Source organism: Pimephales promelas, chromosome 14 (genome assembly GCF_988280905.1).
Source record: "Pimephales promelas chromosome 14, fPimPro1.hap1.1, whole genome shotgun sequence".
NCBI classification, from domain to species: Eukaryota; Metazoa; Chordata; class Actinopteri; order Cypriniformes; family Leuciscidae; genus Pimephales; species Pimephales promelas.
In genome coordinates this window covers 4,897,790-4,915,798 of record NC_142782.1, presented here as the reverse complement: position 1 = coordinate 4,915,798, position 18,009 = coordinate 4,897,790, and the positions used below count along the sequence as shown (strand labels likewise).

Below are 18,009 nucleotides of genomic sequence, written 5' to 3'. Positions count from 1 at the left end.
ATTTTATAATTAAATCTGGTAATAGCCTACATAATCCCATGTAAAATTTGAAAAAGGTGTCTCAGACTGTCTCAGTGTTCACGCTTGTATTCCTGTTTTTCTGTGCAGTGGGTTTGTCAGGAAAGCCCCTCGGACTCACAGTGGGCCAGACGGTATCGGGGGCCAAAGAGCTGTCTGAGCTTCTCAGCGCACAAAGGTAGCTTTATCTCACACACCACATCAATTGTACAGAAGAGAAAACCTGTTCATACAAACACAACTGTTCAAAATGGACATTCTGCAGAATGCTTGTGACATTCTACTTTGGGCATGTGACCAAAAGCGAGAATATTTCTGGATAGTCAGCTTTATTCGCGGTGTAATTGAAAATGAGTTTAAAACCATAAAAATGTTGCATTGATGGCATGTGAATGTTCATGTCATTCTGAACAAAAGCATTAATAGGCATTCTTTCAAATGAACCAAATTTTTGCACTTCTTTTTTTTTTTTTTTTGTATGCATTTTTTTTTACTTTGTATGGACAGGGCTTTAATCTTTAAAGGCATACTTCAGCATTTAGCTTTTAGTTTTGTATTAGTAGAAAACCTTTAGTATTTTTGAATTATTGTGCGTTCCCCCTGAGACGAGAGATTTATGATTTTTTTGACTGGAAAAAATCCTCCGATTGTTTGCAAAAATCGTCATTTTGCGTCATCGGATGGTTTATTGTCCAGAAGCTAAAGACTACAGTCAGTAGTCGGGTCTGTCCCGCATGTCCTCAACCCGCCCATAGAGGGAGGATCTCACTCACAGAATGAACACATAGTGTCGGCCATCTTTTTTTTGGAAGCTAAGCTAGCAGGCTCTTGTTTTGTGGAGAAAGCTGAGTAGTAGGGGTTACCATCCTCTTTTTCCTGGACATGTCCAGCCGTCGATGTCCGGGATTCAGCTTTTTGAATTCAGTCTAACTGAATTCATTCTATTGGTGAATCTTGTAGTGTTTACATGAACGCTAAACAAGTGATCGGTTGATGTGTGTTTTAACGTTGCTAAGAAAACTCCCGCTCCTCCGTGAGAGATACGAGACCGGTGTGTCTCACAGGTGATCGGTAATCACGCCACCGGCCTCGCGCCGTTCTCCCGCGGCCCTCACTCGCCCCGCTCGCCACAGTAAACATGATGAATGGAGACTGTAGAACGCAAAAGCCCAATCCCGGACATTTTGGGCGATATCTAAACACATGTTCGAGCAGACTCATCACGGAGACTCACTAGTAGCCTAGACTTGTTGTTTAACTACTGCGCTCTGTTGCTGGTAGACGTGGCCTCCTAGGGCAGCGAAGCAAGTGCATTCTGGGAGTTGTTGTCTTTCGTCCACATAAGCCAAAAATACATTTTCTGGCTTTTCTCAGTCTAGAAAGCTCCAAATTCAAAAATAATTTCACATTACTTCTACATAAATGACCCATTTTAAATGCACAGTCGTCTTTCCAGAGGTGAAGTATCCCTTTAAAATAATAAGTTCTACTTCTATTCTTGCGTGATGAGATTGCAACCCTGCCCAAACGGTTAGCTTTAGATCTGTTTTTGTGACATTTGCATGGTTTATTCAATATCTTGTTCTATAAGATAATGTCCCAATACCCGCATACCTTCATTACACTGCAATTACGTTTCCACTTTCCAACCTTGTAAACTTGTAAAAAAAAAAAAAAATGCTACAAAAGTTTAGAATATGGTTGGTTTAATTTATTTTTTTTGTCAGTTCATGTCGTCAAAATCAGCATCTGTGTTTATGGTGGTTTGATTCTGAAGTGGTATTCTCTGCTCTTTTAGGTCAGGAGGTTTGGCAGATGTGTCTGGAGTTTTGGGTTCCAGTGAGGGGTCATTTCACAGCCTTCAGGGGGCCGTGATGTCGGGTTCTTCCTCTCCTGTCCAGGCACAGGCCCCCACCACTGCTCAAGGTACCCCGACCTACGAAACCTGCCAACAGAGGCTGCAGCATTAACATGCGATCACCGTGACCCCATGAAGCAGATAGGATCATCAGCCAATCAGGGCACTGTGTGTTTACACTTGGCAACATCAAGTGGCTTGCTTTTGGTTCAGTGTGTATGTGGACAACACTCAGATACAGGTCGCATGTTAAAGGGTTAGTTCACCCAAAAATGAAAATTAAGTCATTAATTACTCACCCCCATGCTGTACCAACCCGTAAGACCTTCGTTCATCTTCGGAACACAAATAAAGATATTTTTGATTGAATCTGAGAGCTAGATCAGTCCTACATAGAATGCCTAAGGGACTGGCTCTTGATGGCCCATAAAGTCATTAAAGAAAAGGTTTAAATATTCCATGTGCCTACAGCGGCTCAATTATAAGTTTGTCAAGCGACGAGAATACTTTTTGTGCGAAAAAACATAAATAACGACTCTATTCCACTATTCCATTACTTCCTTATGGGCGCATGGACTTGATGTTCACAACCTGGCAACAATGTGCTGCATCAGATAAAAAATCGAATTATTTTCTATTAAAAAATTAACAAATAGTGAATTTATGGCTATGCACTATATTATGTGCAAAAGGGTTAAAATATAAACATTACATTCTAAACCCAAAAAAAAAACTGATTAAAAAAAATAATTTTGAATCATTACCGCAGTGTTAGCTTGAGTTTCTTTGTGTGTGCAGTGTCAGTACATTATATAAATATATTATTATCCATTATCGATTTCCAGCAACACTAAATGTAGTGAATCAGAGTCCGTATCGTGTTTTGGTGATTTCCTAGTTTTTCATTTTATTCTGCGGATGTAAAAATAATATTATTCATTTATTTATTTATTCTAATATTATTCTTTTATTTATTTATTTATTTATTATTTTTTAAGTTAAACCCAAAAAAGACTGGTAGCTTATATAACTGCACTCATTTCTCAATATTTGTTCATTTAAATTGTCTAACGAAAAAAAAATGGCAAACATAACATTTATAAAATGATATAATTGTATTAAATTCAGTGAATTTGGCGTCCGGTGCCACTTTATAAAAGCTACTGACGTATTTGAACGGCTGTTTTCTGTTATTGTGTTTTTCAACCGATGATCACATGCCCCACAAATGAAGAAACCAGTGCTTGATGGATTCCGATTGCAACATAACATCATTTCTCTGTGCCGTTATTGTTGTGGTGTGGATTCTGATTCTGGAAGTAAATCTTTATCACTCTTGTTATAGTTGCCATCCTTTGTGTGAGTGGGCCTTTTGACTAAAATGGAAAAAAATAGCTGAGAAAAGTAACTCTTGTTTGACTCTGTGTGTGTGTGTGTGTTAGGTCCCTCTGCCAGTAGTCTGCTTCAGGGCCTCAGCCTCAGTCTGCAGGAGATCAACACCAAATCCCCAGGCGTTCCCTCCACCACACAGGTGCCGGCCCAGTCACGCAGCATATGCTTCTGAAACTAAAATCAGCATGTTTTTGCATCCTTTATAATAGACACGCTTGCATGATTCCCTCTTGTGGTGTTCAGGTGTCAGGAGGGAAGCCCCAGACTCAGGGGCAGGTGTTGAGCTCTCTCAGCTCGGGAAGCGGGACGCTAGTGCGCACGGTGCCGGTCGTGTCTACCAAAACCACAGCGATACACCAGCTCCTCACCAACGGCGGCCTGGCCAAACTAGCCAACAGCCTGCCGGGACTGGCCCACGTCTCCACGTCTCAGAGCACGGGTACGTCCTCGTCACCACTGATGACACAGCGCTCCAAACAGAGGCGTCCGCGATGAGTAGCAGTCAGGTCAAAGGTCAAATCCATGAAAAGGATTAGCAGAAAAGAGCAGTGAGCATGTAAATATGTACCATAAACAAACATCTGTGTACATTTGCACTTTTTTTATGCATGTAAAAAGATTTATTTCGGGGCTCTTCTACAATTATTGGTCTGATTAAGTTCCTCTTTGTAAACGTATGTACTTTTTTTTTTTTGCGTTCGTGGGGGGGGGGGGGGGTGACCTTTTTATTTAAACTGCTGTTATGCACAAAGGACCAAAATATTTCTATGGCAGTGTGTGTGAAAAATCCCACATCACCAGCTTCATTCAGTGTGCTTAATGTGACCGCCTCACTGTTGTTTTATGTTTCATTTTTTTCTGTTATTTGTTCTGTTGGACGAGGTTTATGTAAATCATAATGCTTGCTCTACTCGCAAAGACATTCATTAAATCCCCAACAGAAAAGTATTTCCTACCTCTTCTTTGTGTCATTATTATTGTTTTCTGTCTTCATCGTCTCCCAAATTGCATGCATTAATGTTCTCTATAGTTTGCTGAAGTTATTTAAATGCAGTGCAGATTAAAAAAAAAAAAAACCTAGAAGCCAATTATGGATTATTAATCTATAATTGTTTGTTCAAATGCAATACTGAGAGTATTTCTGCAGCTACACCGTATACAGTATGCAAATGTGTGTAAATTGTATTATTTTTTTAAGTGTTAGGCAGTGTGTCTACTGCATTACGCAGAATATTCTGATGTAAAGAGCCACTGATGTATCTAACAAGATTTAAAGGGATAGTTCACCCAAAAATGAAAATTCTGTCAGTATTTACTCACCCTCATGTTGTTCCAACCCCGTAAGACCTTCGTTCATCTTCGGAACACAAATTAAGATATTTAAGATATTAAGATCGCTCCTGCATACAGTCCATAGGCTTCTTGAGGGAATGACTCTTGCTGGCATCGAAAAGTCATAAAAGACATCGTTAAAATAGTCCAAGTGACTACAGGGGCTCAATTTTAACTTTATCAAACGATGAGAATACTTTTTGTGCACAAAAACAACAAAATTAACAACTTTATTTCAACTATTCGTTTATTTCTCCCTCTGCGCGAGTCAGGTTACTAGTTTAATAGCGTAAGCTTCTGTTATTGTACGTCACACGCATCACACACACATGACCAGCGTCGGCCAATAGTGAGCCTACGTGTGACGTCGCTTTACGCAATCACACTACGTTAACGGACTATAGGCTTATGGAGAAGGAAGTGAATAGTTGAAATAAAGTCGTTATTTTTGTTTGTTTTTGCGCACAAAAGTGTTCTCGTCGTTTGATAAACTTAAGATTGAGCCCCTGTAGTCACTTGGACAATTTTAACGATGTCTTTGATGACTTTTCGAGGACAGCAAGAGTCATTCCCTCACGAAGCCTATGGACTGTATGCAGGAGCGATCTTAATATCTTAAATATCTTAATTTGTGTTCCGAAGATGAACGAAGGTCTTACGGGGTTGGAACAACATGAGGGTGAGTAAATACTGACAGAATTTTCATTTTTGGGTGAACTATCCCTTTAAGGCATTTTTTTAACAATCAGATTGCAAAAAATGCTGAAACTGAGTATGGACAGCACTCGCTGAATTAAATATGCACACTAAGTTTGTGCATACTTAATCACTATTTCAGTAGTATCAAGTATCCAGTATATTGTCAGGGCTTCTGTGAGGCTTAAAGTCATATTTTGCATGCATTGCAAAAAATGAATAACTTCCTCCGTATCTTTGCTGTTTTCCAATAGTATAATTTTGTCAATTTGTTATAAAAACTTCTCTTTGAATTAAGTTGATTTTGAGCCAATTGGCAGGATCTGTTTTAGCTAGTTTTAATCATAAACTCAATTTTGATCAATTTCACAGACAACAAAATTTAAAGGAGTAGTTTACTTAAAAAAAAAAATAAAAAAAAACTTTTGCTGATAATTTACTCACCCCCATGTCATCCAAGATGTCCATGTCTTTCTTTCTCTTTTCTCATGAGCAAGACACCTAACCCCAGCTGCTCCCGACGAGCTGGATGGCGCCTTGTATGGCTGACACCGCCGTCGATGTATGAATGAGTGTATGAATGGGTGAATGTGAGGCAATATGTAAAGCGCTTTGGAGGCCATTAGGTCTATGAAAGCGCTATATAAATGCAGTCCATTTACCATTCAATGGGAACCAAACGGTTCAAGGTCCAAAAGACAGATTCAGTGCAAACTGTTCAAAGGGCTTTAAACGATTCCAGACGATGAAAAAGGGTCTTATCAAGCGAAACGATCGCTCATTTAATAAATAAATAACAAAGTTTACGTTTTATAACCTCAAATGCTCGCCTTGTTCTGTTCTGTGATGCGCGTTGGTGATTCTCCTCTTCAAACTCGTTCATCAAAATGAACTAATCTTCATTGAGTCATTTGGTTCATTCAGCAATTCAAAGATTCGTTCATTTCACGAAAGAGTCACGAAAGTGCGTCACAGAACAGAGCAAAGCGAGCATTTGAGCTTATAAAACTTAATCTTTATTAATTTTTTAAATGAGCGATCGTTTTGCTTGATAAGAGCCTTATTCATCGTCTGGAATCGTTTAAAGCCCTTTGAACAGTTTGCAGTTTGTACTGAAACTGTCTTTTGGACCTTGAACCGTTTGGTTCCCATTGAAGTCCATTATATGGAGAAAAATCCTGGAATGTTTTCATCAAAAACCTTCATTTCTTTTCGACTGAAGAAAGAAAGACGTGGACATCTTGGATGACATGGGGGTGAGTAAATTATCAGCGAAAGTTTTTTTTTAAAGTGAACTACTCCTTTAATATTTTGTATTTCATATAAATGTATCTTGATTTAAAGGGATCACCCTCATGTCGTTCTAAACACATAAGACCTTCGTTCATCTTCAGAACACAAATGAAGATCTTTACAATGAAATCTGAGAACATTTGTACTGGGAAACAAGACAAAAATACTGAGGAAGAACTTTTTGCAGTGCAATCAGAAGATAGAGTAGAAGTTTGTTACTGTTTGGTAGCAGAGCAGTTCGAGGTAGGTGTGTGTGTGTTCCCTTCAATTTAGTCCTTGAATTTTCTTTACTTGGTCCTCAGTTTTCTTGTTATTTTTCTAATCAGTCATGTAGTGTTTTATGTTGCATTTAATGTTGTTAAATTAATGTTTATTGCATTTTTTTTTATTTCATGACGTGTGTTACCATGATGGTGTTTAATGTTTTTTGTGAATGAGAATGTGCAGCTTCTTTATTTAAGTATACATCTTCTTATGCAAGAGCTGCTTGTGATGAGCTTTGATTAATCATGTGACTCATCACTGCTGTGTATTACAATAGTACAAAACAGATATCAATACTTCAATAGGTTGGTAAATTAACATTATATCAGATGATGAAATATGGTTTATTACTGTAAATTTTAAGTTAAGGAATAGTTCACTTAAAAAAAAAAAAAACTTTTGATGATAATCAACGCATTCTCACCCCAAGGCGTCACCTTTGACCATGCTTCAATGTTTGACGCTTTAGGCGTCGCGATCCTAGGGCGTCATCTAACTGACGCTAAAGGGCGCCTAAAGTGTCAGATATTGAAGCATGGTCAAAATGCTTCCCAAGGCGTCAGTTAGGTGACGCCTTGGGGGTGAGAATGGCCTGTGATAATTTACTCACCCCCATGTCATCCAAGATGTCCATGTCTTTCTTTCTTCAGTCGAAAAGAAATTTAGGTTTTTGATGAAAACATTCCAGGATTTTCTCCATATAATGGACTTCAATGGGAACCAAACGGTTCAAGGTGCAAATGAGAGTTTCAGTGCAGCTTCAAAGGGCTTTAAACGACACCAGACGATGAAGAAGGGTCTTATCTAGCGAAACGATCGCTCATTTAAAAAATAAATAAAAAAGTTTAAGTTTTATAAGCTCAAATGCTCGCCTTGCTCTGTTCTGTGATGAGCGTTCGTGACTCTCCCGTTCAAACTCGTTCATCAAAATAAACCAATCTTTTTTCGAGTCATTTTGTTCATTTCGTTCGTTGAATTAACGAAATGATTCGAAAAAAGATTAGTTCATTTTGATGAACCAGTTTGAACAGGAGAGTCACGAACGCTCATCACAGAACAGAGCAAGGCGAGCATTTAAGCTTATAAAACTTTTTTTATTTATTTTTAAAAATGAGGGATCGTTTCGCTAGATAAGACCCTTATTCATCGTCTGGTGTCGTTTAACGCCCTTTGAAGCTGCACTGAAACTCTCATTTGGACCTTGAACCGTTTGGTTCCCATTGAAGTCCATTATATGGAGAAAAATCCTGGAATGTTTTCATCAAAAACCTTAATTTCTTTTCGACTGAAGAAAGAAAGACGTGGACATCTTGGATGACATGGGGGTGAGTAAATTATCAGCAAAAGTTTCTTTTAAAGTGAACAACTCCTTTAAGTCTGTAAAACCAAAATTGTTGCAACCGTATTTTTGACGGTAAATTTCTGGCAACCACAGCTTCTGTTTTTTTTTACCGTAAAAGTTAGTTTTATTTTTTTTACAGTTAAAGATTAATACTTTAAGCATAATATCAGGCCTATGCCCGGTGAGGTTATACACTGCCTGGCCAAAAAAAAAAAAAGTCGCTGTTTGGATTTAATTAGGCAAATGCTTACTCTATACTATGCTTAATAATGAGTCATTATTGCAGTGATTTTTATGTTTCTAGCATTTGATTTTTTTGGCAACAGTTCTTCTAACCCTAATTGATAGAGTGTAGCTTTTCATTTCTTGAACATCCATGTCTGAAGAAACATCATGGCCATATTCCAGGATGATAATATCAAGATTCATCCAGCTCAGATTATGAAAGAGTGATTGTGAGGATCATGAAGAATCATTTTCACACATGAATCGGCTCCTCTGAGTCCAGATCTTAAATTCCCTGAAAGTCTTTGGGATGTTCTGGAGGAGACTTTACAGAGAAATGGACTCTTGCTTTGACAATACAAGATCTTGATGGAAATCACATCACAACAATTTTTACCAAATCACCCCCTCGTTACTTTTTTTCATGAAATCGAGTTCAGAGTCGCCGCTACTCGAGATAAAAGTGCACATGAATGATGAATTATTAAATGCATCTATTTAGATAAACACAAATATATAAAATTTTGCTTTTACCTGCATCATATATAGCCTATAAAACATTATTTTATTCATTAGGAGACTTGTGATCATAGTAAAGCTAATTCATCATCACATTATAAATTATGGACATAACAGGTTGCATTTAGTTACAATTAATAAGCAACACAGAACTATGCCACAAAATAAGCATTCCACAATCTTACATACACTCTAAAAAAATGCTGGGTTGTTTTAAACCAATTTTTGGGTAAAATATGGACAAACCCAGCCATTGGGTTAAAAATGTCATTTAAAAATGTAACCCAATGGCTGGGTTTGTCCATATTTTACCCAAAATTGGGTTAAAACAACCCTGCCTTTTTTATAGTGTATGTTTCCAAACAACCTGTGATTATAATGTTTAGGAAAAACAAAAGGCTAAATATATTTCTTGTCAAGTATTTTTCCCGTAATGTGTGTGTCCTCTGCAGGACTGAAAGCTCCCACCACCATCACAGTGACGCTGCGAGGACAGCCCGGCAGGATTCCCTCTCTCAGCCACACGGGGGCGACAGTGCCCTCTCACAGCGCTCCTGACCACCAGGTGTGTGACTCGCTGTGTGATCTCTTGCTTGATGTACCAGAGCTGGAACAGAACAGTTGGCTTTTGGCTTCCCCTTTGCTTTAACTCGCGCTCGACAAATTAGAAGAGCTTTCGGCTTTTCATTAACATCGATTAGTCCATTTAGGGTTTTTTTTCATCCTAACTTTTTGTGTTAACCGATGTTTCCTCGCAGCCGGTGCCGTTAGTGCTCTGCAGTGTGAGCTATTATTGTTGCTGTAGTAACCGTCTCATTGACCATGTGGAGAGATGAGGTGTAATTACTTGCTTAATCACTCTGAGGAGCATAATTATATCCTTGTCGTTTTTGATTTGCATCACTTGGGTATTAGTAATGGTTTAGTTCATTTAAAAATGCTTATGATTCATAAAAACACTATTGGCTAATTGTGTCTAAGGTTACTAGTTAAATAAACTTAAAGGGATAGTTCACTTTGAAATTAATTTTTGGTGTGTTTTAGCTTACCTCAAGGGCATCCAAGATGTAGGTGTCTTTGTTTCCACAGTAGTTTCAATTTTAATATTTTTAGGTCAAACCGTTCTTGTCTGTCAGTCATATAATGGAGGTGTATGGTCACCACCTCAAAGAGCATGCACAGAGAAGTCCAAATTAAACGTAATTAAATGTAAGTACACATTGATGGCCTAAGACACGAAACGAGCGGTTTGTGTGAGAAAACAAACAGTATTTATATAGTTTTTAGCTCTTGTAACCACAGCCACGTCCAAGTGATCTGAAGAAGGCACGGGCGCTTCGGTTGCGCATGTATGTCACTCATTGTTTACACAGAACAAAGATTGTAGATGGTTTTAATTTGTGTTTATCCGGGATGTTTAAGCCGTCATAAAAGAAAACAATTATGTATGCTTGCGCAAACACTTCCGAAGAGATCACAGAGTTCAGACCGAAGCGCCTGCACCCTCAGATCAATTGGCTGTGGTTGTGATTACAAGAGGTAAAACGATATAAATACTGCTCGTTTTCTCACACAAACCACTCGTTTTGTGTCTTAGGCCATCAATGTGTACTTACATTTAATTACGTTTAATTTGGACTTCTCTGAGCATGCTCTTTGAGGTGGTGACCATAGACCTGCATTATATGACTGACAGACAAGAACGGTTTGACCTAAAAATACCAAAAATTTATTTCAAAGTGAACTATCCCTTTAAATAAGCAACATCACTCGAGCAAGAGCGCATAGGGCTGGGTGTCAGTAATGTATATTTTTATTGTACAAGTGGCACAATTGGCTTATTAAGGATCGTGTGACACCTGGAGTAATGATGCTCAAAATTTTTACATGACAGGAATAAAATGCGTTAAAAAATATTAAAATAGTTATTTTAAAGTGTAATAATATTTCACAATATTCCTATTCTTACCGTATTTTGATCCAATAAATGCAGCCAGATTTTGAAAAACATAAATGGTGGTGGACTGTCTTCTAGTTGCATCTTTACACCAGTAGGTGGCGACAAATGAGTATCTTTATGAGTCATTTGGCATAAAAAATCATTCAGTAACGAACCAACCCGTTTTAGTGAGCGCGACATTGGGTGCGTCTCAATCCGCTCTGTAGTCAGGGCACTAATCAGGGAGTCGGCCATTATAAGGACTCTCAATCGCGAAACCCATCCAGTGCACTTGAATGTTCCCTCCCTAAACAATCCCACAATGCACCACAAAAACCAGGGAGCATCAATGCTCACTATGCTCCTATTACTCTAGAGCAGTGGAGACGTGTTCTCTGGAGTGATGAATCACGCTTCACTTTCTGGAAATCCGATAGACGAGTCTGGGTTTGTCAGGAGAACGGTACTTGCCTACTTTTTTTTTTTTTTACAGTTAAAGATTAACTGTCTCATTTGATGGTTGCACAAATTCCAGCCTGGAATTCATACCCGCGTTTCTACCGCAGAAACTTTCCCCAGGAACTAGGAACTTTGGGGTGGTACTCGGTGTGTCTACACCGCAGGAACCAGGGTCTAAATGAAGTTCCCTGCTGGCGAGGTGGTACTTTTTCAGAGTTCAGGAACTGTCGGGGTGGGACTTGTGCGCTGAACAATGCTGATTGGTTCTTACCACGCTATTCTTTCTGCCCGATGGCGCGCGTTCGTCCCATCCATGTCACAGTCAATGTCCACTGATAAAAAAACATCTACTTTTATATCTAGCATTACGAGCTTTCTGAATACGCTTTGGGTGCTCTTCTCTTTTCTGCCGTTTTGTTAATTACCTCGTTAGTAAACCAATCGCACACAAAAGCAGCAAAGCTTGAATCTCCTCCATACAAAACTCAAAACCAACGTGCAGGCTAGGAAGAGCAGTCGCACGCAGTTTAACATATGTTCCCGCCTTGGACCGGTACTTTAGTACGCGGTGTAAACGCAGTAAGCAAGCGGTCTGGGGAAAAAAAAGCTCCTGGGAAAAAAGTTCCTGGGACAAATAGTTCCTGGTAATTGCGGTGGAAACGCGGCTCACGTCCATCATTTTCCTTCTAGGAAAAACAAGGCTTTTCGGTTTTAGGTGTGTTTTGTGCAGGTGAAGAGAGCAGACTTCACTGCCACGTCTGTTACCACACACTCGGTTGTTTGTAGCGCACATTTCACTCGCTTTAAATGGTATCACTAACTGCAGTTGAAAAGCAAACCGAGTTAAAGTGAGCTGAGCCGTGCCAAGCCGAGTCATACCACACAGTGGAAAAGCGAATCGAACCGAACCGGCATTGCCGAACCGAACGAGCCATGCAGTGGAAAAGTGCCATTAGACTGTTGTTATTGTAGCTAAGGTATTGTCATTATTTATTTGTTGTCATGGCATGGTCATTAGTCAATGTAGATAGCGCTAACCAGCTTGGATGGACTGCAAAATCACTGTCAGCGTAGAAAATGAGAAGACAAAACGTTGCTGGCTTAAATTAAGACAATCTAAATGGATGTTTAATCAAGGACAAAGTCGAACGTATGTTTGCTAAAGCAGATTTATTGGAAAACACCAAGGTACTAGCCATACAGTAGATGAACCAGCGTTAGCCACGGTGCTAACTTACATGAACTCACTTGCCCTATTCGCCACTGGTTTTCTTGACACCACAACTCTACTTCTCTCCTCTGCCCATTGTTCCTACCCCGATCTCCCCCTGGCTTCTACTGTATCTCGCCTAGGAGGCTCATAATTATAATTATGAAGCATCAAAGTGGTAGTTTCTTGGAAGGTCAATGGAAGGACAGAAATATCACTGATTTAATTAAAGGGTAACTAAACCCCTGGTCAGAGCATGACTCCACCCACTGGCAATATTTGAAAATGCTGAAAAAGTGGGCAGACCCCAGCGGAGATAGAGGGGACGAAATAGATGCTAAAACACTCTATCCTGATCGTTTTCAATACTCACAATTCCAATTCCTGACTCCCTGCAGTGCTTTTGACGACACCAGATAGTTTTTATACTGCCAAGGGCGTAGCTTGCGTGGTAAAACCTGGGTACGTCACGAAGTGCGGAACATCCAATAGGAAAATTCAACTGCAGTAGCCAACGTTCAACCTGAAGAGGGCAGCACTGAGACGTTTTTACACCATATATTGTAGAAATAAAACACTTTATAAACAAATGTCAAAAAAGTTACTTGAATCAATGACTGGTATTAATAAAGATACATTCTTACAGATCATTAACTAAAAAAAAGTGGTTTAGTGTTTAGTTGCTCTTTAAAAAGATCGTAATTTGTGTTCTGAAAATGGAATTAAATTCTTAAGGCCTGTTCAAACCGGGACGAATTTCGCCAACGTTTAATGCCTTGTGACTAAACAAAGGGCACCAATGTGAGTGTGCACACCGACGCGTAAAATGGCACTCGTAAAAGCGTCATTTAAAAAAAAAAACGCCTCAGGTTCGTTTTTTTAGTTTGAGATGCCACGTCAAAAACTATCCGACCAATGAGATTGGCGCTTTTGCTCACGTGTTTGGAGCTTCTGAAGTTACAGTAAAACACAACTTGGGGGCGCTCAAACACAAAACGGTCTTGCCGAGCACACATACGGAAGGGAGAAGAAGATATACGCCGAGTAGCGTCGCCGTCTACACAGCCAGGAAACGAGGAAGATGCAAGGCAAGATGAATGTAAAGCTGTTCTCGTTGGTGTTAAAAAAATATGTGACAAACGCGACTGCGACTACAAATAAAAACATAAAAGATAAAAAGAACTGTGGATAAAAGAACTGTTATGAAGTGGTATTGCAGAGCAAATGGGCGCCATCTAATGTCAGGGAATGAATTTGCATGTTCACTCGGCTCATCGTCAGTGAAAATCGCTTGGGTGTGAACACAAAAAACTTGTTGAAAACGCTGACGAATAACGCGCGCTGATATTCGTCCCGGTGTGACGAAATGAGGGTGAGTAATTGACACAATTTACATTTTTGGGTGAACTATCCCTAAACAGCATAAAATAATATATTAAAAGATATAGGTATAGCGGGTATAGCGTTGTACGTTGACGTTGTTCGTAGTTTTGACGCTGGAAATTGGGTAATCAATGTCCCATTGTGCAGTGAACCAAGGTCCTTACCAGTGTACACAATATCGATTGAGACACACCCATTGAATCATTCACTCAACAGATCTGTTCGGAAATCAGATTCAGTTGAAAAAACGAATCGCCATTGATGTGCAACAGTCGATTCCATTGGCTTCATTTAAAACTTTTTGTTGGCAAAGTGAAAACAAAGTGACAAAACTGTCTAAAAATATATGTAGGCATATAGACTTAGACTTATCTTTATTAATCCTTAGGGATGACTCCCAAAAGGAAATTGAAAATTCCAGCAGCAGTTTTAGCAAGAAAAGAAAAGGAGAATAAAAAGAAGACAGTACAAAGAACAAAATAACAATAATATAACAATAATAGTCAAAATATCAACAAAAGAAAAAAAAACATAAAAAAGTGTAAGTATTGAGTCCAGTATTAAAGTGCTAGAGCGATAAAGTGACCAGGCATTAATGCAAGTCCAGATATATATGTATTTATATATATTGTCCTATCGTCCTCTCTACCCTATTTCCTCCTCCCCCCTAATATATATATTTCAAACAAAACGATTCATTGCCATCATAAGATATATGAGCGCTTTTGGAACACTACTCATCTAGAGAAATGTATTGTGTGTTTTGTTCATGTGTTCAATTGATTCTTTATCTTGCAGTGACCAGAAGCTCATTGAAATGGATATGTGCCATCAGTGAAATCCAACAGCACAAACGGATGAACCCAGACGAATCAAATGGATTTATACCTGGTTTAAAGACTCATTTGCCTCACAACCTGCAAGAGCGCCCTCTATAGACACTGTCCTGCACACATGGCCTGAAGACTTGACTTCACACTCATGCGTTTGTCCATTTGTATTATTTTCCTTAATCTGCCATGAGCAATGTTCCTTTTGTATTTTTATATTTGTTCTCCTCATCCCTGTTTTAATATATTTTTCCATACAGCACTTCAAAATATATTTATTGGAAAATTTCACAAACACTGTTATTGTTCTTTAGATAGCCTGGCTATAACAGGCTATTTTTTTCTTGCCGTCTACATAAACAAACAAAAAATGATGTTTTGCCAGTGCAGAATATTTGATTCAGTTGATTTAGCATAAAAATAATAAAAAAAAGGATTGTTGTTAAAATGTTTTGCACAAAACCTGTTATTTCCTTACAGCCATAAAGCGCCTGAGAGAAATGCATCGTTAAACTGTCAAAAAAGAAAATAAATTCAAAACGTTTAAAAGATGACGTGAGAGTTTTTAATTGTTTTTAGATTAACCATGCATCAATCATCCAATGCGTTTTTTTGCACGGCTTTCCTTGTGACAGCATATCGCTGTCCTTCAAATAACCGGCATGATTATGCAGGGATAATAACGTGTCTGTCTGATTGAGTCACAATTGTTTAGATTGCTGATTGCTGTTATTGCCTCTAATGAGGGAAACCAGTGGAGGTTGAAACGCTTGAAACCCAATGATAGACGCTGATTAATGCAGCGATTTGTGTCCTCAAAACATTATGTTTTTAGAAAGAAGAACAATGCAGGAGGTGATTGTGAAGCGCTCGAAGTGATTACATGAGGCTGTTCCTAGTTAGTTGCTGGAAGGTTCCGAGGGTTCGTAGGGCAGAGGTTATCAAAATGTTTGTTCACAAGTAAGCTATGAGAGTGTGAAGGCAGGGTCTTGAACTCCTAGGTGATTGCTAGGCAATTTTGGGTGGTTGCTAAGGTGGTTGCTGAGTGATTCTTAGGTGTTTGCTAGGCTATTTTGGGTGGTTGCTAAGGTGCCCTGGGTGATTCTTAGGCAGTTGCTAGGCTATTTTGGGTGGTTGCTTAGGCCCCGTCCACACTACTGCGTTTTCGTTTAAAAACGGAGAATTAAAACGAATACGATCTCCGTCCACACCAGCGTTTTATCTGCGTATTAGAAACGATCTCCGTCCACATTAAAACGACTGAAAACGCAGATTACGTGACCATTCACCAACACTGGGCATGCGCGTGCCGGTGTAAACAGTGAATGACGAATCAGGGAAGGATGCGTCATGACCGATAACACCCAATCATAGAGCCAAGCGCCAGCCTCTGCGTCAGCGTTTCTGAAGTTCTCCGTTTTGTCTCGTCCACACTAAAACGCACTCCGGAGATTCAAAACGCAAAACGCAGCTGCAGCGTTTCTAAACTTCTCCGTTTTAGGTCTTCGTTTTTCCCGTTTTAGTGTGGACGGGAGGTGCAAACGTAGCAAAAGGTCTCCGTTTTTAAACGAAAACGCAGTAGTGTGGACGGGGCCTTAGGTGTTCTGGGTGATTCTTAGGTGGTTCCTCGGCTATTTGGGGTGGTTGCTAAGGGATTCTGGGTGATTCTTAGGTGGTTGCTTGGGTATTTTGGGTGGTTGCTAAGGTGTTCTGGGTGATTCTTAGGTGGTTGCTTGGGTATTTTGTATGGTTGCTAAGGTGCCCTGGGTGATTCTTAGGCAGTTGCTAGGCTATTTGGGGTGGTTGCTAAGGTGTTCTGGGTGATTCTTAGGTGGTTCCTCGGCTATTTGGGGTGGTTGCTAAGGGATTCTGGGTGATTCTTAGGTGGTTGCTTGGGTATTTTGGGTGGTTGCTAAGGTGTTCTGGGTGATTCTTAGGTGGTTGCTTGGGTATTTTGTATGGTTGCTAAGGTGCCCTGGGTGATTCTTAGGCAGTTGCTAGGCTATTTTGGGTGGTTGCTAAGGTGTTCTGGGTGATTCTTAGGTGGTTCCTAGGCTATTTGGGGTGGTTGCTAAGGGATTCTGGGTGATTCTTAGGTGGTTGCTTGGGTATTTTGGGTGGTTGCTAAGGTGGTTGCTGAGTGATTCTTAGGTGTTTGCTAGGCTATTTTGGGTGGTTGCTAAGGTGTTCTGGGTGATTCTTAGGTGGTTCCTAGGCTATTTGGGGTGGTTGCTAAGGGATTCTGGGTGATTCTTAGGTGGTTGCTTGGGTATTTTGGGTGGTTGCTAAGGTGTTCTGGGTGATTCTTAGGTGGTTGCTTGGGTATTTTGGGTGGTTGCTAAGGTGCCCTGGGTGATTCTTAGGCAGTTGCTTGGGTATTTTGGGTGGTTGCTAAGGTGTTCTGGGTGATTCTTAGGTGGTTCCTCGGCTATTTGGGGTGGTTGCTAAGGGATTCTGGGTGATTCTTAGGTGGTTGCTTGGGTATTTTGGGTGGTTGCTAAGGTGTTCTGGGTGATTCTTAGGTGGTTGCTTGGGTATTTTGTATGGTTGCTAAGGTGCCCTGGGTGATTCTTAGGCAGTTGCTAGGCTATTTTGGGTGGTTGCTAAGGTGTTCTGGGTGATTCTTAGGTGGTTCCTAGGCTATTTGGGGTGGTTGCTAAGGGATTCTGGGTGATTCTTAGGTGGTTGCTTGGGTATTTTGGGTGGTTGCTAAGGTGGTTGCTGAGTGATTCTTAGGTGTTTGCTAGGCTATTTTGGGTGGTTGCTAAGGTGTTCTGGGTGATTCTTAGGTGGTTCCTAGGCTATTTGGGGTGGTTGCTAAGGGATTCTGGGTGATTCTTAGGTGGTTGCTTGGGTATTTTGGGTGGTTGCTAAGGTGTTCTGGGTGATTCTTAGGTGGTTGCTTGGGTATTTTGGGTGGTTGCTAAGGTGCCCTGGGTGATTCTTAGGCAGTTGCTTGGGTATTTTGGGTGGTTGCTAAGGTGTTCTGGGTGATTCTTAGGTGGTTCCTAGGCTATTTGGGGTGGTTGCTAAGGGATTCTGGGTGATTCTTAGGTGGTTGCTTGGGTATTTTGGGTGGTTGCTAAGGTGTTCTGGGTGATTCTTAGGTGGTTGCTTGGGTATTTTGTGTGGTTGCTAAGGTGCCCTGGGTGATTCTTAGGCAGTTGCTAGGCTATTTTGGGTGGTTGCTAAGGTGTTCTGGGTGATTCTTAGGTGGTTCCTAGGCTATTTGGGGTGGTTGCTAAGGGA

The 18,009-nt window shown here is 40.0% G+C and overlaps 1 protein-coding gene across 4 annotated transcripts in view; it reads left to right on the top strand.

Annotated features, from left to right (window-relative positions):
- Positions 1 to 15,311, top strand: part of kansl3 (KAT8 regulatory NSL complex subunit 3) — a 35,938-nt gene extending 20,627 nt beyond the window's left edge. For 3 of the 4 annotated variants that reach the window (XM_039674755.2, XM_039674754.2, XM_089119301.1), the window contains 6 exons: positions 109 to 196; positions 1,817 to 1,944; positions 3,319 to 3,407; positions 3,512 to 3,707; positions 9,392 to 9,504; positions 14,729 to 15,311. In XM_039674755.2, the coding sequence (XP_039530689.2) occupies positions 109 to 196; positions 1,817 to 1,944; positions 3,319 to 3,407; positions 3,512 to 3,707; positions 9,392 to 9,504; positions 14,729 to 14,731 (617 nt within the window). In that variant the 3' untranslated portion in view covers positions 14,732 to 15,311. Of the gene's footprint in view, positions 1 to 108; positions 197 to 1,816; positions 1,945 to 3,318; positions 3,408 to 3,511; positions 4,217 to 9,391; positions 9,505 to 14,728 lie in introns of those variants that run through there. The other variant, XM_089119302.1, reaches the window with a different exon arrangement.
- Positions 15,312 to 18,009: the final 2,698 nt, after the last annotated feature.